At 36.0% G+C, this 22,223-nt stretch overlaps 1 protein-coding gene across 6 annotated transcripts in view; it reads right to left on the reverse strand.

The window, feature by feature from the left end:
• The window catches only part of UBE3D (ubiquitin protein ligase E3D), a 180,952-nt gene that overhangs the window by 25,683 nt on the left and 133,046 nt on the right, over positions 1-22,223 (reverse strand). The window contains exon 11 of one of the 6 annotated variants that reach the window (XR_013176265.1): positions 12,778-20,408. The exons of 4 other annotated variants lie outside the window; for them this stretch is intronic. Coding sequence is in view for 1 of the 2 variants with exons in the window: in XM_077162330.1 (XP_077018445.1) it covers positions 20,370-20,408 (39 nt within the window). In the remaining variant the exon portion in view is untranslated. Of the gene's footprint in view, positions 1-5,472; positions 20,409-22,223 lie in introns of those variants that run through there. One more of the 6 variants, XM_077162330.1, reaches the window with a different exon arrangement.

Consider the following 22,223-nt stretch of genomic DNA (forward strand, 5'->3'; position numbering starts at 1 on the left):
AAAGGCCTAGGTTCTGCTGCTATATTTGTACCAGAAACCCCAAATGGATTGACCACCTTTTTTTTGTTTTAGAACCTGTGAAATGTTTTGCCCTCCCTTTTTCTCAGACAATAAAGAGTTGTGAGTATTTTTTAGAAGCAAAAGTTTTAAGTATTATAAAATGTTTGGTAACTTGGGATGGGTAAAAATGAGAACTAGCAAAAAGCAATAAAGCTTAGAAAGTAATATATTTGGTCATTTTCACCCCAAATTAGAACTTCATGCCCCTAAGACATAAGTCTAAATAACGTTGTTTGTGTTGCATTAACCTTGAGCTATAATATGGCAAAAGTAGATTACAGGAAATCACGAAACACACACAAACAAACTGTTATAACATTAGCAGCAGCTAGCAGGAATGTTTTGGCACGCAATCATTCTTAAAGATTCTGTTATAAATATCAGGATCATGTTCTGGGTCTGTGCGAAGTTGTACACAATTCGAGTATAAATATGATTTCACAAATAAGTACTGTACTGAAGAACGACTACTCCACATAACATCTTTCTATTTGAGGTTTAATGTTTCTCTGATTTTGCTTTTTGCCCCATCGCTTAAAATGTTCATGAAGGATGGCAGAACACTGGAACTGGAAGGGAAATAAGAGGTCAACTTATTCAACTCCCCCTCTCTCCACAGACACAGTCATTTCTACTTGTCAACATGATCCCTCTAGAATTATAATTTTTAAGGATGTTCTCTCATTAAATGGCTGGGCAGTCGACATGACCAGCAATGCTCTCTGGGTGTTGTGAGTTATACTACAAAAGCTTATGATGATGATTCTGTTTTCAAGGAACTTATGATCTCACTGAAAACTCTGGACATACATTTAAGCAGCTGTATGTCAAACTAAGCAATGACAGAGCTGAAAACACAGGTTTAATGTCCTCTTTGGTAATCTCTGCAGTACTTAATACACGGTATATAACACAGCTTGTTGATCCAGAGTGGTACAGATAACAGAGAACTCAGCTGGGAGATAAGGGGCCAGGTCTCTAATAGTAACAGAAGTAGATACTTACAATTAGAAATAGAAGGAATAGCCATAGAGATAAAAATATCCATCACTGATTTACCATTTATTGTATTCCACGTACTTTTCATTGAGTTTATCATTACAACACCCACAAGGTAAATAATACTGTTATTAAATAGATGAATAAACAGAGGCTCAGGGGCATGTTTTGCCTAAGGTCACACAGCCAGCTGTGTAGAAGCATTAAGACTTCACACCACATCTGTCTGACTTCCAAGATCAAGCTCCCATCTTGCCTTCTAAACCCCGTCATTTCTGAGCTTCTGTAAATCTGTTACCACAGTCCTTAAGTAACCTTCAATTATGAAATACAGCAAACCCCATTAAAATATTCAGACATTTCTGTGGAAATTTTACCAAAATCTAAGCATGTAGCAATTTTCCACTTTTCACATTAATACATCTTAAGTACTAATACTACATGCCTATAAGATAACAACAAAGATCATAGCTTACACACTATACTTAGTTTCCACAGGTTCATACTGGTGCTGGTACAATTCAGAATATAGTCATAACTGGCAACTTATTTAGGTCTGATGAAGGCAATATCGAGTTAAAACTCAAGATGCATAGGTATTGGAATAGGTAACTTCAGTGTTGTTAAGTAGAGGGAGAAGATAGAAATCTGATAAAAATTTAATAGTACTGTTACAAGAAAATTACTGCAGACAAATACACAAAGATAAGTTACACACTTCAAGTATAACTTTTAAATGGAAAAAACAAATACAATGGAATCTATTTCCAGTAGAAGGAAAGCACATTTAACAAGGGACCATCTGCTGCTTGATAAAGTCAGTTAAAGACATGTTTACTTCTGGACATGACAACTAATTGGGGGAATGTTACATGTCACATGTATGTGTATTCAGCTGGTCCCCTGATGCCAACATTATCTGCTTTAAGATAATTATGTTCTAGAAGAAAACTTTCATTTTATCTACCCAGCTTCTTGAACCTAAAATATCTCATAAGAAAACAGATGCTGACAATAATAAAGCCAATTTCTATCTACTGAAACTGAAACTAATGCTCAGGATTAAAGAAAGGTACACATGAGCGCACATAGAATAAGGGAAAAGGTTAAGGTTCTGCCTCAAAAATCCTGCTTTATCCTCCTTCTCTAAAGTATGTGGAGCAAAATGACGAACTTCAAAATGAGAACTTTTTCCTAGTCTCTTTCCAGCTTTCAATGAAAAAGTAAACTCTTAAAAAGAAATTAATTTCCACTTTCTCTTTGAAGTTAATTTCCACTCTCTTTGAGGGATCACAGAAGCTCAACTGGGAAGGAAGGGAATGAAGAAAGGACAGGAGGGTAAGACTAGTGCCAACAAATAGCAATGTATGCAGGAAGAAAATGAACTTTACAGTTTGGGAATTTATATTTCTCCTTAACTCTTCTTTTAATTTCTGAAGGAACAATATTCATTTACCTTTCTATCGGGGAAATAAAGTAAAACATGAGCAAAGAACCTTTATAGTCATTTCCTGAATATTATTGTCACATGAACCCTTCAATCTGAGCTTTGCATGCCATTTATATGTATGATTTAGTTTCAGCATTTAGGGTTTTAAAAGCCATTTCACAAATGAGAAAATGATGTACCAAGTAATAAGAAACATACTCAAGTTTACTTGATAAAAATTTTAGATAAGAATCAAAGAACTTTGCAGAATAGGTTGTGGGTTTAGCTTATATAGCTAACATGTCTTGGATAAACATCAAGTGTGATATGTAGTTATTGAGATCTAAACTTGTGTATCATCTCCTTTGCTGCCATAAACTATTGTACCATTTTCTTTATGAAAGAATTATAAGAACATTTTTTTCTTCTTTCCTTCCCCCCCAAAACAGAAAGCGCAAAAGGCCCTACTGAGCTTGAACCCTGGTCCAGCCCCCTTCCCCTTCCTTAAGCCTAAACTTTCTAGATGTAAGGGTATGAGTAGGCCCACCAGAAAGGAGAAAGGAGATTCCTGAGATGCAAGTGAGGGTGGGGGTGGGCTGATAAATTCCCAAGTGATGACGACTTTTGCACTGTTTTCAGTGCACTGATCCGAGGATGCCAGTGAAGACTCAGGAGGCTGTAGCACAGGTCTTGATTATTAGCCTGGTACACAGGGTGTGAAATACCCAGGAAAGTTGCTCACTTTTGAGTATGGGTAAGGAGCTTCTTACCAGCAGACTTTTTTCTGATTTTCCTGGACTGACTGACTTGACTACTTTAGGAGAACAAAAATTTGCTTCATTAAAGCAAACAGACATTGCAACATCTATCCCCAAACTGGCAAACAGGAAATACTGTCACATGAGAAAAAGGTTGATTATAAACACTGCCTGAGAAAAAAATATTTCAAATGTTCTCATATGAAATAACTACACTAAAAATGTAACATTTTCCAAGTCTGAGTCATAAAATTGTTTTAACAGAAAATATATATAAATTTCTAAAAAATAAAAAACACATTCACAAAGAGATGTTTAATTGGCTAAAGTTGTGAGAAGCAGTTTGGGATGAATTATGGAACAATGGGAAGCCAAATCTAGCAATTAATCTCTAAAGTCCTTGGTCAAAGTTTTCCTTCTCATCCAAGCTGACAGAAGTCTTTTGGGATTCTATATCAAGAAGCATCCTTGGGAGGTATTCTAAAGTAATTTTTCTTAGAGGAGGGAAGGTAAATTGCCTTTTGTATTCCTTTGATATGCTTATCTTTTTAATAAACTAACTACACTGATCTAGCAACTGCACAATTTAAATGGAAACTTAAGATGTATCACACATTGTTACCTTTTAAAATAGCAATGTGCCAAGCACAAATAGTTTGCATCAAGCATAATTTAACCTTTTCTTGATGATCCAAGGTCAGCATTATGAATTCCTTACTAGTTGTGTGATCTTGGGCAAGTTCCAAGTTCCCTGAAACTCTCAGTGTCCTCATCTTTATCATGGGAATTGTATTAGCAATCTCAAACAATAGTGATGATGGATAAAGAGATTATTCCTGTAAAGCACTTAGCAGAGCCCTTTCTATTATTAACAGTCTCCAAAATGGTAGCTTTTGCTACATTTTCAATTATTTCCTTGCTACTGACTGCAATCTAGAAAATGGAGGATGATCTGTAAGTGTAACTCTAAAGAAGTTACTACATAAGATTTAAAACTCACATTTATTTTTTTCTTTTTTAAAAAAGATTTAACTTCCCATTTCTTCAAATATGGTAGACATAATGTCAGAAGAAAACAATCAGAATAGAACACTAAAAATGGTGAATAAATATATACTTTTAAATCTTTTAAACACATAGGTGAGGTATCAGGAAAATTAACTGAATCCTCTGTGTTAGGAAAGACTCCTGAAGTCTCTTGGTAAGTTAGAGCTGAAGAAAGTTTACCCTGAACGTACCAGGTTCAGCCTTGTGGGTCTAGTCCAAAGCTGAGAGCTTGAGGACAAGTTTGGGGCCCTGTAAAACAGGAGGCTGGGTAAGAGACCCCCATGTAAGGCTTAGATCCAGCCCCTCCTCTCCTGCCACTTCATCCATAGGGAATGAACTGGAAAATACACATACATACATACACACATACACACACATACACACCCGTGCCCTCTAGAGGGAGGCAGTGGATGAGGCTACTTGCCTGCCTGGGTCTTGGTTCAGGGTGGATCATGAGATACAGAGAGAAAAGGTGCCCCTGAGAATTCCTAATTATAGGCCCACTCTGAGGCATATATGAGGTAGGAATGTACACTAACTATGAGGCATCACAAACAATCTTCTCTACAGGAAGACAGTTTCATCTCGAGCCTCAATGAATTCCAACAGATAAAGTTCCAAGAAGAAAATAAACTTGCCATCATAAAATCACTCAACACATGAGCAAGTCAATGGAAACAACTTATAGAATAAGACCTGAATAACTGAAGATATTTTAATTATGGAAGGATATATAATAAATATGTTTAAATAAATAAAGTATCAAAAGTATACCAAGGAGGGGCAGGCCATGGTGGCTCAGGAGGCAGAGTTCTCGCCTGCCATGCCAGAGACCCAGGTACATTTCCCAGTGCCTGCCCATGCAAAAAAAAGTATACCAAGGAGCAAGAGAGTTTGCAAATTACAGATAGATTTGAAAAAGAACACCATGGTAGTTCTAGAAATGAAAAAACATAGAAATTGACATGAGAAATACAACGGATAACACATATAGCAGACTGGAAACAACAGAAGAAAGATTAGTAATGGGGACAAAATTTTAGTTGTAATAGATATAAAAGGTATATTTTGAAGAACTTTTGTCTAAATTCTGAAAATGTAGGTGAAAGGGATAAATTTTTAGAGAAATACAAATTACCAAAACTGATTAAAGAAGAGATAGTATACTTAAAATGATCCTAAACCTTTACAGAGGTCAAATAAATAGTTAAAAATTCTTCCAACTTGAAAAACACAAAGCCCAGAAAGTTTTACAAATGAAGTTTACCAAACAAGCAATCTCCATCTGTTTTTTAAAGGGGAGTTTTTTTTCCCCCCAGATAATGACATTTAAAATGCAAACAAAACTTCAACTTCTTCCCTAACATATACAATTTAAAAGTCTCCCATTTGCTTTGTCTTTCTTATATCCCTATGTCTGTGTATGTTTTCCATGAACGAGTTATAGTAGTCATCACAGAAATATTTTGGTGACTTTCTATATAACTATGATACTTAACTTCCTTAAATTGCAAGGAACAGACTCACTTGGACTTTCTTCAAGGAAAGGGGGTGCTACAAGCAGAGCTTGGGTTTCCCGGAAGCAGTTTCACCCACCTCTTTTCACTTTCCTTGTCTCTGCTCTCTAGGAAACTCAAATCTGCTTTCTATTTCCGCAAGTTTACTATTTCTAGTCATCTCTTATAAGGGATATCACACAATTTTTGTCCTTGTATGTCTTGCTTATTTCACTGAGCATAATGTTTTCAAGTTCTCTCATGTTGCAGTATGTCCCATATCCTCATTTTTTTCTTATGGCTTTATATTCCATTATATGTATGGACACACCACATTTTGCTTATCCAGTTATTTGTTGATGACTTCTCTAGGTTTTGGTTATTGTGGATAATGATGCTATAAACACTGGTGTACAAATATCTGTCTGAGACCTCATTCACATTTTCTTTGGGTATAAACCTAGAAGTGGGATTGTCAGGTGTTTTAGTTTGTTAAAGCTGCTGGCAATGCAATATACCAGAAATGTGTTGGCTTTTGTAAAGGGAATTTAGTAAGTTACAAGTTTATAGTTCTAAGGCCATAAAAATGTCCAAACTAAGCATCCAGAGAAAGATACCTTGACTCAAGTTAGGCTAATGGCATCTGGAACACCTCTGTTGGCTGGGAAAGCACGTAGTTGGTGTCTGCCGGCTGTTTGGCTCCTGGTTTCAAGTAGCTACTCTAGGAGCATTTTTCTTCTGCATCTCCAAACATCTCTGTTTGCTTAAGCTCTAAGCTTTTACCAAAATGGTTCCCTCTTAAAGGACTCCAGTAAGCAGTTAAGACCCCCTTTGAATGGGCAGAAGACACATCTCCATGGAAATTACCTAATCAAAAGGTCCCACCAACAATTGGGTGGGTCCCATCTCCATGGAAACAACTTAATCAAAAAGATCCTGCCCAAACAGTAAGTCTGCACCACAAGATTGGATGAGGACAAAACCATGGCTTTTCTGGGGTACACAACAGCCTCAAATCAACACAACAGGTCAAATGGTAATTTTATATTTAATTTTTTTGAGGACTGCTATATTGCTTTCTATAGTGCTGCTCCATTCTACATTCCCACCAACAGTGCACTAGAGTTCCAATTTCTCCACATCCTTTCCAACACTTCTTTTGTTTTTTTTTTTTGCGTATGTGTGTGTGCTTTTCAAAAATAACAGCCATCCTTTTGGGTGTGAGATGGCATTTCATTGTGGTTTTAATTTGCATTTCCCTAATGGCCAAAGATGTTGAATATCTTTTCATGTGATTTTGGTCATTTGTATATCTTCTTTGGAGAAATGTCTGTTCAGGTCCTTTGTCCATAGGTAATTGCAATCTTATACAAAATCTTCCAAAGTAAAGAAATGAGTTATTCCCAAGTCATTTTATGGCTATCAAAGCCTTGACACTAAAACCCCGCAAAAGTAGTATAAGAAAAGTACAAACTTATCTTACTTCTGAACTTTATATCACAACCAAGGTAGGTTTAACTGAAGTATGTATGTTAGTTTAAATTTGAAAATTATTTGGGGAAATTCACCACATTAACAGGTTAAATGCAAAAACTCTTACTTCAATAGATGCAGAAGTAAATTATGGGCTGGAAAAGGCTAGAGTCAAATGTGAAATAATAATGTGAAATAATAAATTTCAGCTTTGTAATATTCTTTGTAGCACAATCATATCCTCACTACATACCTGGTACTTAAAAACAGGTGAAACAGTAAAAGAAGCTAATTTTTTTTTCTTAAATAGAAATATTCGTATGTGAAAGCAGTATACAATGAAAAGAAGAGAAAAAAGAAAAATACTTGAAAGTTCAGAAATGGCAGTCATTAAACACATTTCTCTCATTCATCTGACAAATATTTGCTGAGCACCTATTATATGGTGAGAAGAATAGTAAAAAAACAGATACAGTCTTTTTCTCACAGAGTTTACAATTATTAATTGATAAAACAATACTATGGTAGAAAAATGCATTGATACAAACTTTCTGGAGAGCAATTTGACCGTTAATATCTTTTTTTTTTAAATCTCCTTCGCCAAGTAGGGCATTAGCTTTACCTTTAAAATCACTGAATACTGGCCTCCTACTTGATGAAGATGCCAACCAGTGCATAAAATGGAAAAAAGAATCAAGGCACAAATACCTTTTTTCGTTTGCATTTTAAATGTCATTATTTGTTTCCTTTAAAAGATTTTCATCAATTTATAAAAAATATTTTGAAGTTCAACTCTAAGGCAGAATATACAAATTTTATAGTATTTAAATTAAATGTTATCCTTGTCTTAACTGAACCTAATTGAGAACTCCATTAGGGTCCTTGTTGCCTTTCCAGTCATCCTTTGCTTAAAATGGAATCCCATCTTTCTTGATCATCACACTTGCTATGTCTAAGTGAGCACACTTAGAATGAGTCACAATTTCATTCAAATATGCTACAGCTGTACATACCTCTGCAGATCTGTATTTTCCAATGTTTTTAACATCATCAAGCTGATAATCTGCAATCTGTCTTGTATAATGCTCAAAGAGAGGCTTCCCCTAGATATGGTCCCTTGTATTATGCTGGCCTCAAATAGCGTGGGACAGCATGAGAATAAATTGGTGAAAATTCCAGTGACGTCTGACCCCAGAACCATGTCAATGGCACCTACAGAGGCAATATTTATGATGAACTTTGGATTAAAGGTATGCACATAACAGAGTGTTTCTAACAGGAGCCTCCCCTCAGCATCAGGGTTATCAACCTGTATGGTCTCTCCATTCTTGGTGCTAATGCCATCTCCTGGCTTGCTGGATTTATCCCTGGGCATATTTTCAATACAAGGGGTCAAACCTATTATATTCAGTGGCAAGTTCAGCTTTGTTGCAATCATAATGCTAATCATACAGCAGCTCCTCCCATGTCAGTCCTTATGAGGTTCATATTTGCAGATAGCTGGATGAGATAGCAGTATGGTCAAGGGAAATCCTACAAACACCAGAGATGTTTTACTTGCATTGAGGCTGCCTGTGTAGTGAATTTCCAAGACTGGAGATTTATCAACTCTTTCGCTACACTTAGAAGTGGTTCCATCTCCTATTCCTCAGTCCACAACTTGGGTATGATTTGGAGCTGAACTTTAATATTAGTTCTTCAGTGATTTTTTTCAATAATTTGTCTAAATATGGTTGGCAACATCTCATTGATTGGAATCTCCAACAAATAGGAAGCCAAGCCCTGCTCAGAAGCAAATAAGATTCTTTTCTGTCAGCCCTGCTGATCCCTACTTCCATAAAGCTGGGAAAACACAAGCTTTTTTCCTTCTTAACAAATCATATACATAAAGACCAAGACGTGCTCCTTCTGCTGCAGCCTGGACATCTCCACATGGATGAGATCTCCAGTTTATGAACTTGCCTGTATCTCATTGAAACAGCCAACTTGGATATGTTTTTTTGCCTTCATTCCAGTTTTCCTGTCATTTATTTCATTTACCTTTTTACAAAGACTGACCAAAAGCTGGAAGTTGGAATACAGACCATAAAAGATTTATATTTTACCTGCCCTAAGAGGTGGACCAAAAATGGCAAATTTCTCTTGGCTTTCCACAAACTAATTTACCAAAATTATCTCCTGCCCTTGCAAATTGTGGTACATCTTTTTCTTTGGCATAGATTCCAAAAACAAGGTCCTTCATCAAGGCTAAGGTAGTGAGACCCCAGTCTCAAAAATGCTTCACACCCAGGTTCCAGAAAGGGATTCTACTGCAGCACTATTTATCAAACTTAAAAACTGGAAAATAGCTCCAGGGTTCAAATATAGGGCACAGTCATAGAAATGAATATTTCTAATGTACAAAAATGCACAAAATACTATGTTTGTAAACCATATTAATAGCAAGGGAAATTGTTCACAAAAATAAAGCATTAAGTAACAAAAAGCAAAATCAATACTATACATGACTGAATATCATAGAGATATCACATATCATGTTTCTAAATCATGCACAGCAGTTATGTAATGGTTAAGAACACAGGCTCTGGAGCAGGTCCAAGGTTTCAATCCCATCTCTACCACTGACTACTGACCACAACAAGATTTAAAAATCTTTCTGTCTCAATTTCCTCATGTAATGTTTATAGATAATAATAGTACCTACATTAGATATTCTTGAAAAATCTGAGTTAATACATATAAAGTACTTAGAACCATGCCACATAGTAAACACTCAGTAAATATTAGCTATTATTATTTTTAAATCACATGGGAAACTGTTTCTGACATAAATGAAGATAGCAAACTTCAACACTAGATACAGTGTGGTTCCAGTGCTGTAAAAACATTTGCCCTCTTTCTTACACACACAAACAAGCATGCATACATAGAAAAAACTGGAAGGAAGTACACAAAAATGCTAATTCTGAAAGATGTGATGGGGGACAATTTTTAATTTTCCTTTTTGGACTTTTTAGATGTTAAATTTCCTGTAATCATTATGTATTTTAAAACTAGAAAGTTTTTAAAAAAGTTTTCTCTTGAATTGAGTAATCTACAGTGTTAGAATGCTAACACAGAGATACAATTTAGCCACAATAACTTTCAGGTTAACAGATAAGATAAGGGAATGATGACTAAAGGAAAAACATATCAGTACCATCAGAATTATGTCTAAGAGAAAAAAAAATCAAAAAGGAAAAATTGACAGCTTCCCACATCATAGAGGAGAGAAAGAATTTCAATATTTTCATGTAGAGAAACAGGTTAGGAGTGATAACACTCATGATAAAAGCCAGCACAACTTTGGGGGAAAGGAAAGTGAGTTTTCCTTCCCTTAGGTTTAATTTGCTTGGGTTTTATGCTTATGGTTCACCAAAATCAAGATGTCCTATATATAGGGACAAAACTTGAATAAGGACAAGTAACACAAGTCTGTCTCTAAATTAAGTTTACTTTAAAAACAAAAGATTTGAAGAAGGATTATTAACCAAAGTCACCTTTTAAATTTGGAATACTTTTGTTTTTATGAATCTAATGTAGCAAAAATGTCCCTGGAATGCTGTCATGCTTTCTGCCTGCCCCGCAACTTTTGAACCCCCTTGAAATTACTTCTTCCTAATTGATCTCTCTTCTCTAAAGGCAGAAGCCAGGATACTTGCTTCCCCAGTCTCCTATCCTGCTAGAACAGAGTTTTGTAACCAGGCTACATCACTTTAATGCCCTGCTCAGGAAGTAGCTGCTGAGATAACTTAAGGAGGAAACATGGAGAATTCACCCTGTGGTGATCATGGTGAGGCAAGCATGCATCTGTATGGGGCAGCAGGGTAGGGAGGTACCCATATAAGCCATGTAGTGATATTTTCGCTAAAACAACCCAGGGGACATGTTGAGCTCTGTGTTTGTGGCTTGCTTCACTACCTAATATCTTTCAATAAACTCTACTTCTACTCAACTAGCCAGAGTGAATTCTGTGTTTCTAAGACGCCTAGTTCAATGGGTGGTATGAAAGTAGATGTACTCTATAATTATCTATAATATATGAGGAATAATAATAGATGTTCTACTAAAATTTAAAAAAATTACAAAAATATTAAATAAAATTTCAAGTGTTGGTTCTTTGTTCTTCTTAAAATAGACCCAATTTTCATTTACAGATGGAGAAATCCTCCCAAGGCCAACATCTGCAAATCCACAATGGAACTGGTATTCAAATCTACATTGTTCTGGCTCCAAGTCCCTAAACTCATAACCGATAAAAACTGTCCCTTTCCTTCCCCACCCTCTAAAAAGAATAGGTGACATAAAAACAAAGATCTAAAGGATAGTTCTTTAAAAAGTTATTCCAATTTGCTTTATGAAGCCTCTTCTTAGACTTTTGAGTTTGCTGTGACTTCTAAATTTGAATATAGAAAGGGAGTGGAATCCATGTAAAAAGTGAATAAGGATTCAAAATTTGGTCAGATGGTAAAGTGGATCCCGGGAGCCACCCACATGAATGACTTTCCTTTTTAAGTAAGTTCCACCAATCACTGAAAATAAAACAAGCCCACAAATCTCTTGGGGAAATCTGAAAAATTATTAATTATGTTATGTGTATCATAAAAGCAGAGGAACAGGAAATAATATAATGAATTTTTAAAAATACAACTATATCCTGATTTCTGTAATTAGCTCTATATTGCAAATTGCTACTTCATCATGGTAAATTTGCAAGTGCATTGGGAAGTTCAAAAAGATCTTTTAACACCTGTTTCAGGGATACCAACCATCTTATAATAGCCCCTTTGCATACTTAGAAAACAAGATTTATTATCAAGTCTGCTTAAATTTTAAAACATGAATGCATCCAGAGATAATTTTATTTTGCAGAGTAGAAAGAAGCATAAGGGAGCCTTTAAATGTTGGCTCTCATTATACTTCCAATTATTTCAATTATTTCAGATTATGCATAAGGCAATTTCCCCTCTGACAAAATTCTGAATAAAGATATCCATGGGAATTCAAACAGTAGCAGTCTTTGTACATATGGTAAATTATTTTCTTGAGGGGAAAAAGCTGTAAATTATGTGATGTAATATGAATCTGATTTTCAGTGGGATTCATCACATTCACAAAGTTATGCTTATCCTTACAGACCATCCATTACCAAAACTTTTCCATCACCCCAAACAGAAATTCTTAATTTAGAATACCTTAATTAAAAAATGTTAAGTATGCCTGATTTTTTTTTTCTGGTCTGGGAACCATTTTAGCCTTCTGAAAAGTAAATTTAGTGTGCACAAATTTTGTTGGTCTCAGATAGAGCCCTAGGTGTTCTTTAGAGTTAACAGTAATGATATTGGTTGGGGTTTGGCAAACCTTGGCAATTAGCAATATCTAGCTGAAGCGTGCATAAGAGTAGTCTCCAGAATAGCCTCTCAACACTATTTGAACTCTCTTAGCCACTAATACTTTATTTTGCTACATTTCTTACCCACTTAGGAAGGTATTGTTGCTCCCACAGTGCCAGGGCCAGATTCACCCCTGAGAGTCATGTCCCATCTGGCTAGGGAGATTCACATCCCTGGATGTCATGTCCCACGTAGGGGGGAAGATAATGATTTTACTTATTATGCCTGAATTTTGTAACATTTTACTAACTAAACCTATCCTTAACTTTATATATAAGTAACTATAAACATTTAATCAACTATTCTTCATTATCTTAAACATAATTTCGAAAGAACAATATGGCAGTCAATATAATAAAACTATGCCTACTATGATTCCTACTTTATTTTATGATAAAAATCACAGGATGAAGAAATGACACCATTAGAGTCACAGAAATCACGAATCCTCCTTTGGGTAAATGTAGGCCATTGGTCCAGCCCAAGAACCAAAGAAACCTTTCTTCAAGACTTTCTTCCTTCATGTATAGGATTGGCTCTTCGACAGTCAGTTTTTCCTGCTTGACCCTGGGACTCTATCACATTGGATGGAGGTTAAAAACAACAGCAACAAAAAAACTGAGACTTTTGGGTGAAAAGAATCACTTAATTTTTTGGATAAATTATCATTTTTCCTTAGTTTTTTTGAGAAAGACCTAGAGCTGGCCTTTCTGTAACTGAAAGTCAGAAGACTTCCAATTTTCCTCAGATTCCATCTCCTCAACACTACCAGCTATACTTTGAACCTTAATATTAATTAAGACATGCCTGTCTTTAAGATGACCATACCAACATTTACTCTTTCAGCATTTTCAACCATCCTTCCATCCCTTAGAATATAGATTCATGTAGATAGTCAACAAGCTTCAGAGTTTTGACATACCACAAGTTCTACATGTTACCTTACATATTATAGAAATAAAATGAACTACAACCAGCGTGATGATTTCTTGGTTTGTATTCCTGCTTACTTCCTGACCCTAACTCCCAAATTTAATCTAAATGCTCTCCAGTCCTTTCTTTCCGAGTTACCAGCATGTTCCCTTTCTTAGGGCTCTGAAATAAGCCTTGGTCTGGGCCTTAAATAATCTGGAACATTTTTACTTTATTTTCTTTTTTAGTATTCTATCCAAACTTTAAAAACTTTTTATTTTGAAATCATTTAAAGAAAAGAAGCAAAAATAGTAGAGTGTTCCCTGTACTCTCCACCCACTTTCCCCTAATAGTTATATCTTACACAATCATAGGACAACTATCAAAACCTGGGTATTAATATTAGTACAATATTATAAACTAAAGTTCAGGTCTTATTCAAATTTCACCCCTTTTTTCCAGTAATGACTTTTTTCTGTTCCAGGATCCTATCTAGGAATTGGCTTGCATTTAGTTTTTATCTCCCCTTGGGCTTCTCTAACCTGTGACAATTCTTTAATCTTTCAACATCTTTCATGACCATGAAACTTCAAAAATATGGGTTAATCATTTTATAGAATGTCCCTCAATTTGGGTTTATCTGATATTTTCCTCACGATTGAGGTTGGAGGTTAGGTCTTTTTGGCAAAAATATCACAGGAATGACATTGTTTCCATTCCTCCTCAGTGAATCATATTAAAGGGCTCCTGACAACAATACGTCTTATTACTGGTGATATTAACTTAATATTAAATTAATTAAATTAATGCAAATTTTCCCATTGTAACGTTACTATATTTCCCTTTGAAATTAATAAATAACTTGTGGGGAGATATTTTGAGACTATGTATATATCCTATTTCTCCTCAAGTTCCAACCCACCAGTTTAGCATCTATTGTCGGATTTTTTCTGCAACCATTACTACTGTGGTATTTGCTTAAGAGCAACTTACTATTTTTCTCTTCCCTTGTACATTTAAAAATTAAAAATATCCTGTAAGGAAGAATTGTCTCTAACACTTAGGAATTTATTTGATTTTTTAATTTATATTAATATGAATGCACAGATCTTTATTTTATTCTATGGGTTAAAATCCAAAACAATAATAATTTATTTTAGTTTTCAAATTATTCTAGCTTTGGCCATTAGGAGCTCCTGCAGGTGGCTCCTGTGTCATTTTGATAAGCCCCCATCATCTTCTCAGCACTTCCTTACTTTCTGGTACCACAAAATGCCCTGGGGTTATTTTGTATTTCCCTGCCCAGAACTGGAATTCACTATTTCTCCGAGGGCAATGAGTTTCCTTTATCAGAGAATGGTATTCAGAAACTAAGGTGTTTATAAACTAAGATCAGGGTACTCTGTATACCAATGCTAGCAGGGTGTCACTGTCGATCAGCAGGCAGAGCTAGGAAATATATGTATGTGTAATAACTCACAAATACACACAAACATCTGTATTTCTCTATTATTTTCTCTGTTTACATAACTACTACAAAGATTTGACAGTGATACATCTGAGTCCAATCCAATATCACCAGGTTTGTTTTAGTTTTCTCCCTCTATTTATTCCTTCATTTTCCAATAGTGATAAAATTGGTTTTCATCATCTATGATACATTTACTTATTTGTTCAATTCCAGTATACACTTAAAGAAGCTTCAGATTAATACATACCCCTGTGAGCCACATTTACTAACCAATTTGCATCATTAGCTTTATACCATTCAGTAAAGATACTATTTAATAAAAGTCTAAGGTTTTTCTACTCTACTCCCTTCAGTGTGTTTATATTATCAACTTGCTTCTGTTTATTTTCCACGTCAGATTATTTTCATATCCTGGCCAATTTTTATTATTTAGGTTTTTTAGGGATATGTGAAACATTACTATAGTTCTAGGCTTGAATGATCCATCTCAAAGCTATACAAAAAGATACACTGAGAAGCATTTGTCCCTTTCTTGTCCCTCTCAACCCATTCCCATTCCCCACTCCTTTCCACTCCTTTGGGTGGGGACCCAACCCTTATTAGGTAACCAATCTCTTTAGTTTCTGATTGATTCTTTTTATATTTCTTTTGCAGAAAATGCACAGACATGTATATTTTCTAATATCCTATTCTTTTTTACACGAGAATACTCTTTTGTACCTGGAAATCACTCCAAATAAAGTACATAAAGATACATTTACAACTGCATTCACTGTGTGAATACCATAAAGTAGTCAACCACTTCTCTACATATGAGCATACAAGTTTCCAGTCTTTTGCAATTACAAACAATGCTGCAATGAATTAACTTGTGCATATGTATTTTGGTGTTGCTGGAGGTACTTCTTCAAGGTAGATTCTTGGATGTGAGATTGCTAGATTTAAAGGTACTTGCATATGTAGTTTTATTAGGGATTGCCAAATTTCCCCCCCAAAAAAGGTTGTACCAACTGGCATTCCGATCATCAGAAACGTATGTGTGCACATGTTTCCCAGAGCCTGGCCAACAAAATGTGTTCTCTCTCTCTCCTCAGTCTGATACGTGAGAAATGCTATTTCAGTATTGTTTATTTTGCATTTCTATAATCACGATTGAATCTGAACAGTTTTTTATGTGTTCGCGGGTCATTTCTATTTCTTTTTGTGTAAACTGTCTGCTCATGTCTTCTCATTTTCTATTGGGTTTTTAGTCCTTTGTCAGTTTTAAAGAGTTTCTTATAGATTAGGGCTATTAGCCTTTTTTTAATGTTATACATTGTAGATATTTCCTCCTTGATGATCAACTGTTGTGTTGTGATGGTAGAAACGGGAGGGACCACTCACTATCACCCCTAATGATTCTCTAGGAAATTTTTTGCTTCCTGTCCCTGAAACCTTAAGCTCTGCTGCTCTACAGGTCTTAGCTCTACAAGGAAGAGTGTTCCTACCACGAGACACACACAACAATGATTCCATTGAACTGGAAGTTAAAACTGCACTTGGCCACTTTGGACTTTTCATGCCATGAATCAGCAGGAACTAAGTTGATTACCGTTCTGTCTGGGTTGACTGATCCTGACTATCAACAGGAAATAGGAGTGTAACTATACAATGAAGGTAAAGAAGAGTTTTCCTGGAATACAGGAGATCCTTTGGAGTATCTCTTAGTACTACCACACCCTGTGATTAAAGTCAATGGAAAACTGCAACAACCCAATCCAGGCAGGAGTACCAAAGGCCCAAAAACCTCAGGAATGAGGCCTGGGTCACCCCACCTGGCAAAGAACCATGGCCAGCTAAAGTGCTTACAGAGGGTAAAGGGAACATGGTATGGTTTGTAGAAGAAGGTAGTGATAAATATGAACTATGACCATGTGACCAGTTATAGAAATGAGGACTGTAATTGTATGAATATTTCCTCCTTGTTTTGTTATGTCTGCATTTGTACATAGGCAAATATGTTTTCCTCTTATCATATGACATAAGTTGCATTGTTCATGTTATAGTATTTTAGTCATAGGATATGAAGTTTAAGAGTGAATGTTACCTAAAGACTTGCATCCTATCCTGGAGAGATGTAGTCCAGCACGTAGGACAACTGAGTATTGTTAGGTGAAACATACATCTGTTATTTGGAAATTAAGCATGTTCCAAGGTGATGTGTATAACTGTCAACAAGTTGACAAGGGATAGACTGTGATGGTTAGGTTCTGGTGTCAACTTGGCCAAGTTATGAGGCCCAGTTGCCTGGTCAGGCAAGCAAAGGATTTTTCATGGCTGGTTGATAAACCAGAAGGCTAGTGTATTAAATCATCAGTCAGCTGATTGCATCTATGGCTATCAACTAGGCGTGTCCCTCACAATGTGATAATCCAATCAGTTGAAGGCTTTTAAGGAAGAAGAGACTCTTTCACTGCTTCTTCAGCCAGTGAGGCATTCCTGTGGAGTTTGTCCAGACCCTTCATCAGAGCCACCAGCTTCACAGACTGCCCTGTGGATTTTGGACTCTTCCATGCCCGTGGTTGTATGTGACACTTTTATAAATCTCATACTCACAGAACTCTCCTGTTGATTCTGTTTCTCTAGAGAACGCTAAGACAATTCTCTTTTGATATTGTTGATGATTTTTTTGTTTTTGCTCTTTTCCTAGCTATTTGAGCTGAGAATGTAAAATACATTCTTTCATTTTTATTGATGAAAGTGCTTATGCGATGAATTTTCCTCTGTTCATTGTTTTAAATGCATCCCACAGATTTTGATAAGTAGTGTGTTCTTTGCCATTATTTTGTAATAGCAGCTTTATTGAGATAAAATTCACACACTATACAATTCACCTCTGGTGTCCAATTGAATAGTTTATAGTATATTCACAGAGTTGGGTTACCACCACCGCAATCTTTTTTAGAACATTTTCAATCACCCCAAACAGAAACCCACACCCATTAGCAGTCACTCTTCATTCTCCATCCCTACCCTCAAGGAATCACTAATCTACTTTTTTTCTTAATAGATTTGCCAATTCTGGATATTTCAGATAAATGGGGTCATACACCAATTATAAAATGGTACAGCTGCTTTGGAAAACAGTCTGGCAGTTCCTCAAAAGGTTAAACAGAGTTACCATATGACCCAGAAATTCTACTCTAGGTTTATAACCAAAAGAAATCAAAACATATTCACATGCAAACTTGCACACAAATATTACAGCAACATTATCCATAATAGCAAAAAATGTGAAGCAACTCAAATGTCCATCATCTGATAAATGAATAAACAAAATGTGGAATATACATATAATTGAGTATTTTTTAGCCATAAAAAGGAATGAAGTACTAATACATGCTACAACACGGATGAACCCTGAAAACATTATGCCACATGAAAGAAGTCACAAAAAACCACATACTGCCATAAATTTTTTTTTAACTCTACAATTTCAGTTTACATGGTTCTTTTACCCAGCAATTGTTTAATGGGAGGATTTATAAATGTCCAGGTGGAAGGACCTTTCTCTTATTTGATTTACTTAGTAAGCTGTGGTTTTAGCATTAAAGAGAGTCTTTCTTTGTCATGTCTAATGCTTTGGCCTTAAATTTTACTCTTACATTCAGGATCACTATCACTTCTTTGTTTTTGTTTCTATTTGCCTAGTATGGTTTGTCTATTCCTTTATTTTTAGCTTACTGGAATCACTTTATTTTAGCTGGGTCTTTAATATATAACATATACTTGGGTTTTATATTATGAAATGAACTGTGAATCTTTTTCTTTCAGTAGGTTAAGCTAAGCCAATTCGCATTTAATGTTATGACCTAGGTTTAGATGCATGTTTTATAATCATGAAATATATTTTCATTTATTTTTTATTGTGAAAAACAACAGAAATACAAAAAAAAAAAGCAATAAATTCCAAAGAACACTGCACAATTAGATATTGAACAGATTTCAGAGTTTGGTCCACAATTTTAGGTTTTTCCTTCTGGCTGCTCCAAGACATGGAGACTAAAAGAAATATCAATATAATGATTCAGCAGCCATACTCATTTGTTAAATCCTATCTTCTCTGTTGTAACTCCATCTTCTCCCTTGATCTTTCTCTTTATCTTTAAGGGTATTTGGGCTATGCCCATTCTAACGTTTTCAGGTTGGAAAGAGCTGTCAATAATATGGGATAGAGGGATGGAACTAGTTGATGTTCTGGAGAGGCTGGCACCTCAGGACTTATCTGGCCTAGAAACCCATCTGGAGGTTTTAAGTTTCTGGAAAGTAATCACAAACCATGGAAACTTCACAGAATCTCAAACAGAGCCCTAGGTGTTCTTTAGGGTTGGCAGGAACAGTTTCAATTGGGGTTTGATAAACAGCAATGTCTAGCTGAAACTTTTCTAAAAGTAGCCTCCAGAGTATCCTCTTGACTCTGTTTGAACTCTCTCAGCCACTAATATCTTGTTTGTTACAATTCTTTTCCCTCTTTTGGTTAGGAAGGCATCGTTGATCCCATGGTGCCAGGGCAAGGCTTATCCCTGGGAGTCATATCCCACATTGCCAGGGAGACTTTCACTCCTGGATATTATGTCACATATAGGGAAGAGGAATGATTTTATTTGCAAAGTTGGGCTTAGAGAGAGAGAGGCCACATCTGAGCAATACAAGAGGTTCTTTGGAAGTAACTCTTAGGCGTAACTATAGGTAGGCTTAGCCTCTCTACTACATAAATAAGCTTCACAAGAGCAAGCCTCAGGATCAAGGACTTGGCCTACAGACTTGGGAGCCCCTAAAGTTTGAGACAGTATGCGGGGTTTCCCTGGTGGTAAAGTTTAATAGCTCCATATTTTTTCTCTCATCCCTCAAGGGACTTTCTCAATACTTTATAATTATCTGCTCACATACTCTGGGATGTATCTGGACATTGCATTAAACTATAGAAAATTACAAGCCTTCATTCCCATTCTGGGCTCCCAGTGTTTGGGTTGTTTAAATGATCTATCCAGATAGGTTGAGCTAGATGATGTGCCACAGAAAATTCAGGTTTTGGATAAAATAAACCTCTCTTCCTTTGATCTCATAAAGTAGTGAAGTTCTAAGATACAGACAATTTCTTCCTCAATTCTGTGTTCTGATTTACATTAGTCCCAACCCGACCTGTTTCATTTTTACCTTTAATTGAAGGCCAAACTCTTTTCCGATTTCTTTTAACAGTTGTTGTATGTGGCAAGGCTGACCTTCAGAACCGCAGAACTCCTACTCTGAGCCTTAGGTGACACACAGGTATCCAAAGTTCCAGGGAAATACCTGGTTATGTATACATAACATAGCCTCTCAGAATCTAGAAATAACAATTACAGCTCCAGACTAAATGTGACTGCTATAAGAACTTCCAACATAGGCTCCAATTTTCTTATAAGTCTTTTCTAAATGCAACCATATAATGTTTGCTTTTTTGTTTCTGGCTTATTTTGCATCACATAATGTCCCACAGGTTCATTCACAACACTGCATGCCTCATGACTTTGTTCCTTTCTAAAGCAGAACAATATTTGATCATACGTATATACCACAGTTTGCCATTCTTCTTCTCAGTCAGTGTATCTTTTAGGCACCTCCATTCATTGGGCATCAGGTATGATGTCCAAAGTCAACAGTGCATGTCTCACATTATCCTCACTTAGTGGTATAATCATCAACATTCCCGATTTTTGACAATTTTCATTGCTCCCAAGAGAAAAATAACACCCTCACCAAACAGAAAATCCAAACCTCCCCTTAATTCTTGTCCTTCTGCACCACCTCCCCATTATTTATCCCTGGTATCGCTGTGGTACTGTTGATGTCTTTTTGTTAAACATAGCCCATAGCATGTGTTCCAGTTTGCTAGTTGCCAGAATGCAATATACCAGAATCGGAATGGCTTTTAAAAGGCGAATTTAATAAGTTGCTAGCTTACAGTTCTAAGGCCAAGAAAATGTCCCAATTAAAACAAGTCTATAGAAATGTCCAATCAAAGGTATCCATCCAGAGAAAGATACCTTGGTTCAAGAAGGCTGATGAAGTTCAGGGTTTCTCTCTCAAGTGAGAAGGCACATAGTGAACAGTCAGGACTTCTTTCTCAGCTGGAAGGGCACATGGTGAACACCGCATTATCTGCTAGGTTTCTCTCCTGGCTTCTGGAGTCATGAAGCTCCCTGGGAGGCATTTTCCTTCTTCATCTCCAAAGGTCGCTAGCTTGTGGACTCTCTGCTTTGTGGTGCTGCAGCATTCCCTGCTCTCCCCAAATCTCCTTCATTCTCCAAAATGTTTCCTCTTTTATAGGACTCCAGAGACTTATCAAGAGCCACCCAAATGGGTGGAGACATGTTGTCACCTAATCCAGCTTTACAACCACTCTTGATTAAATCACACTCCAGGGAGATGATCTGATTACAGTTTCAAACATCCAAGATTGAATAGGGATTATTCTGCCTTTATGAAATGGGATTTAGATTAAAACATGGCTTTTCTAGGGGACATCCTTTCAAACTAGCACATTATGCAATTGTAGTTTTCTCCTTATACTCAGTATTACAAACTTTTTGTCATACCTTTGAAGCAGTTCATGTAAGAATTTATTTATATTTGTAGTGTTAATCAGTGGGATACATGGCTCTATACAACATCTTTCAAACATGTTCGCCTTCAATATGGCAATATTACTTAAAAACCCACTAATGAACTGCCTTCACTTCTATCCATTCCTTTACATTTAAGTTCAACCTTATTAGCTAACCAACCCATCTCTGGCTTCCGTGTTTTATCTATAGGCCCCCTATATTCTGTACTATAAGCCTCTCAGTTTACTTTTTACCAAGGTCATAAAAGTGAAATCGTAAGAATCTATCTAACCATGAGATTTTAAAAAAATATTTCCTATGTTTCTTTCTCTATAAGAGGTTTATATTGTATTTAGGAAGGTTTGTTATTTTAGTTATGATTACTGTTGTACTTAAGATGTTTTTTAATGCCCTTTGTCTCCTATTTTTATATTTAACCTTTTATAGTCTGGTTTATCGGGGTGTTTGTTTGCTTATTTATTTTGGTATCCTTTATCACCCTCCTATTGTTAGTTTTTTT

This window comes from Tamandua tetradactyla, chromosome 5, assembly GCF_023851605.1.
Source record: "Tamandua tetradactyla isolate mTamTet1 chromosome 5, mTamTet1.pri, whole genome shotgun sequence".
In the NCBI taxonomy this organism is placed as follows: domain Eukaryota; kingdom Metazoa; phylum Chordata; class Mammalia; order Pilosa; family Myrmecophagidae; genus Tamandua; species Tamandua tetradactyla.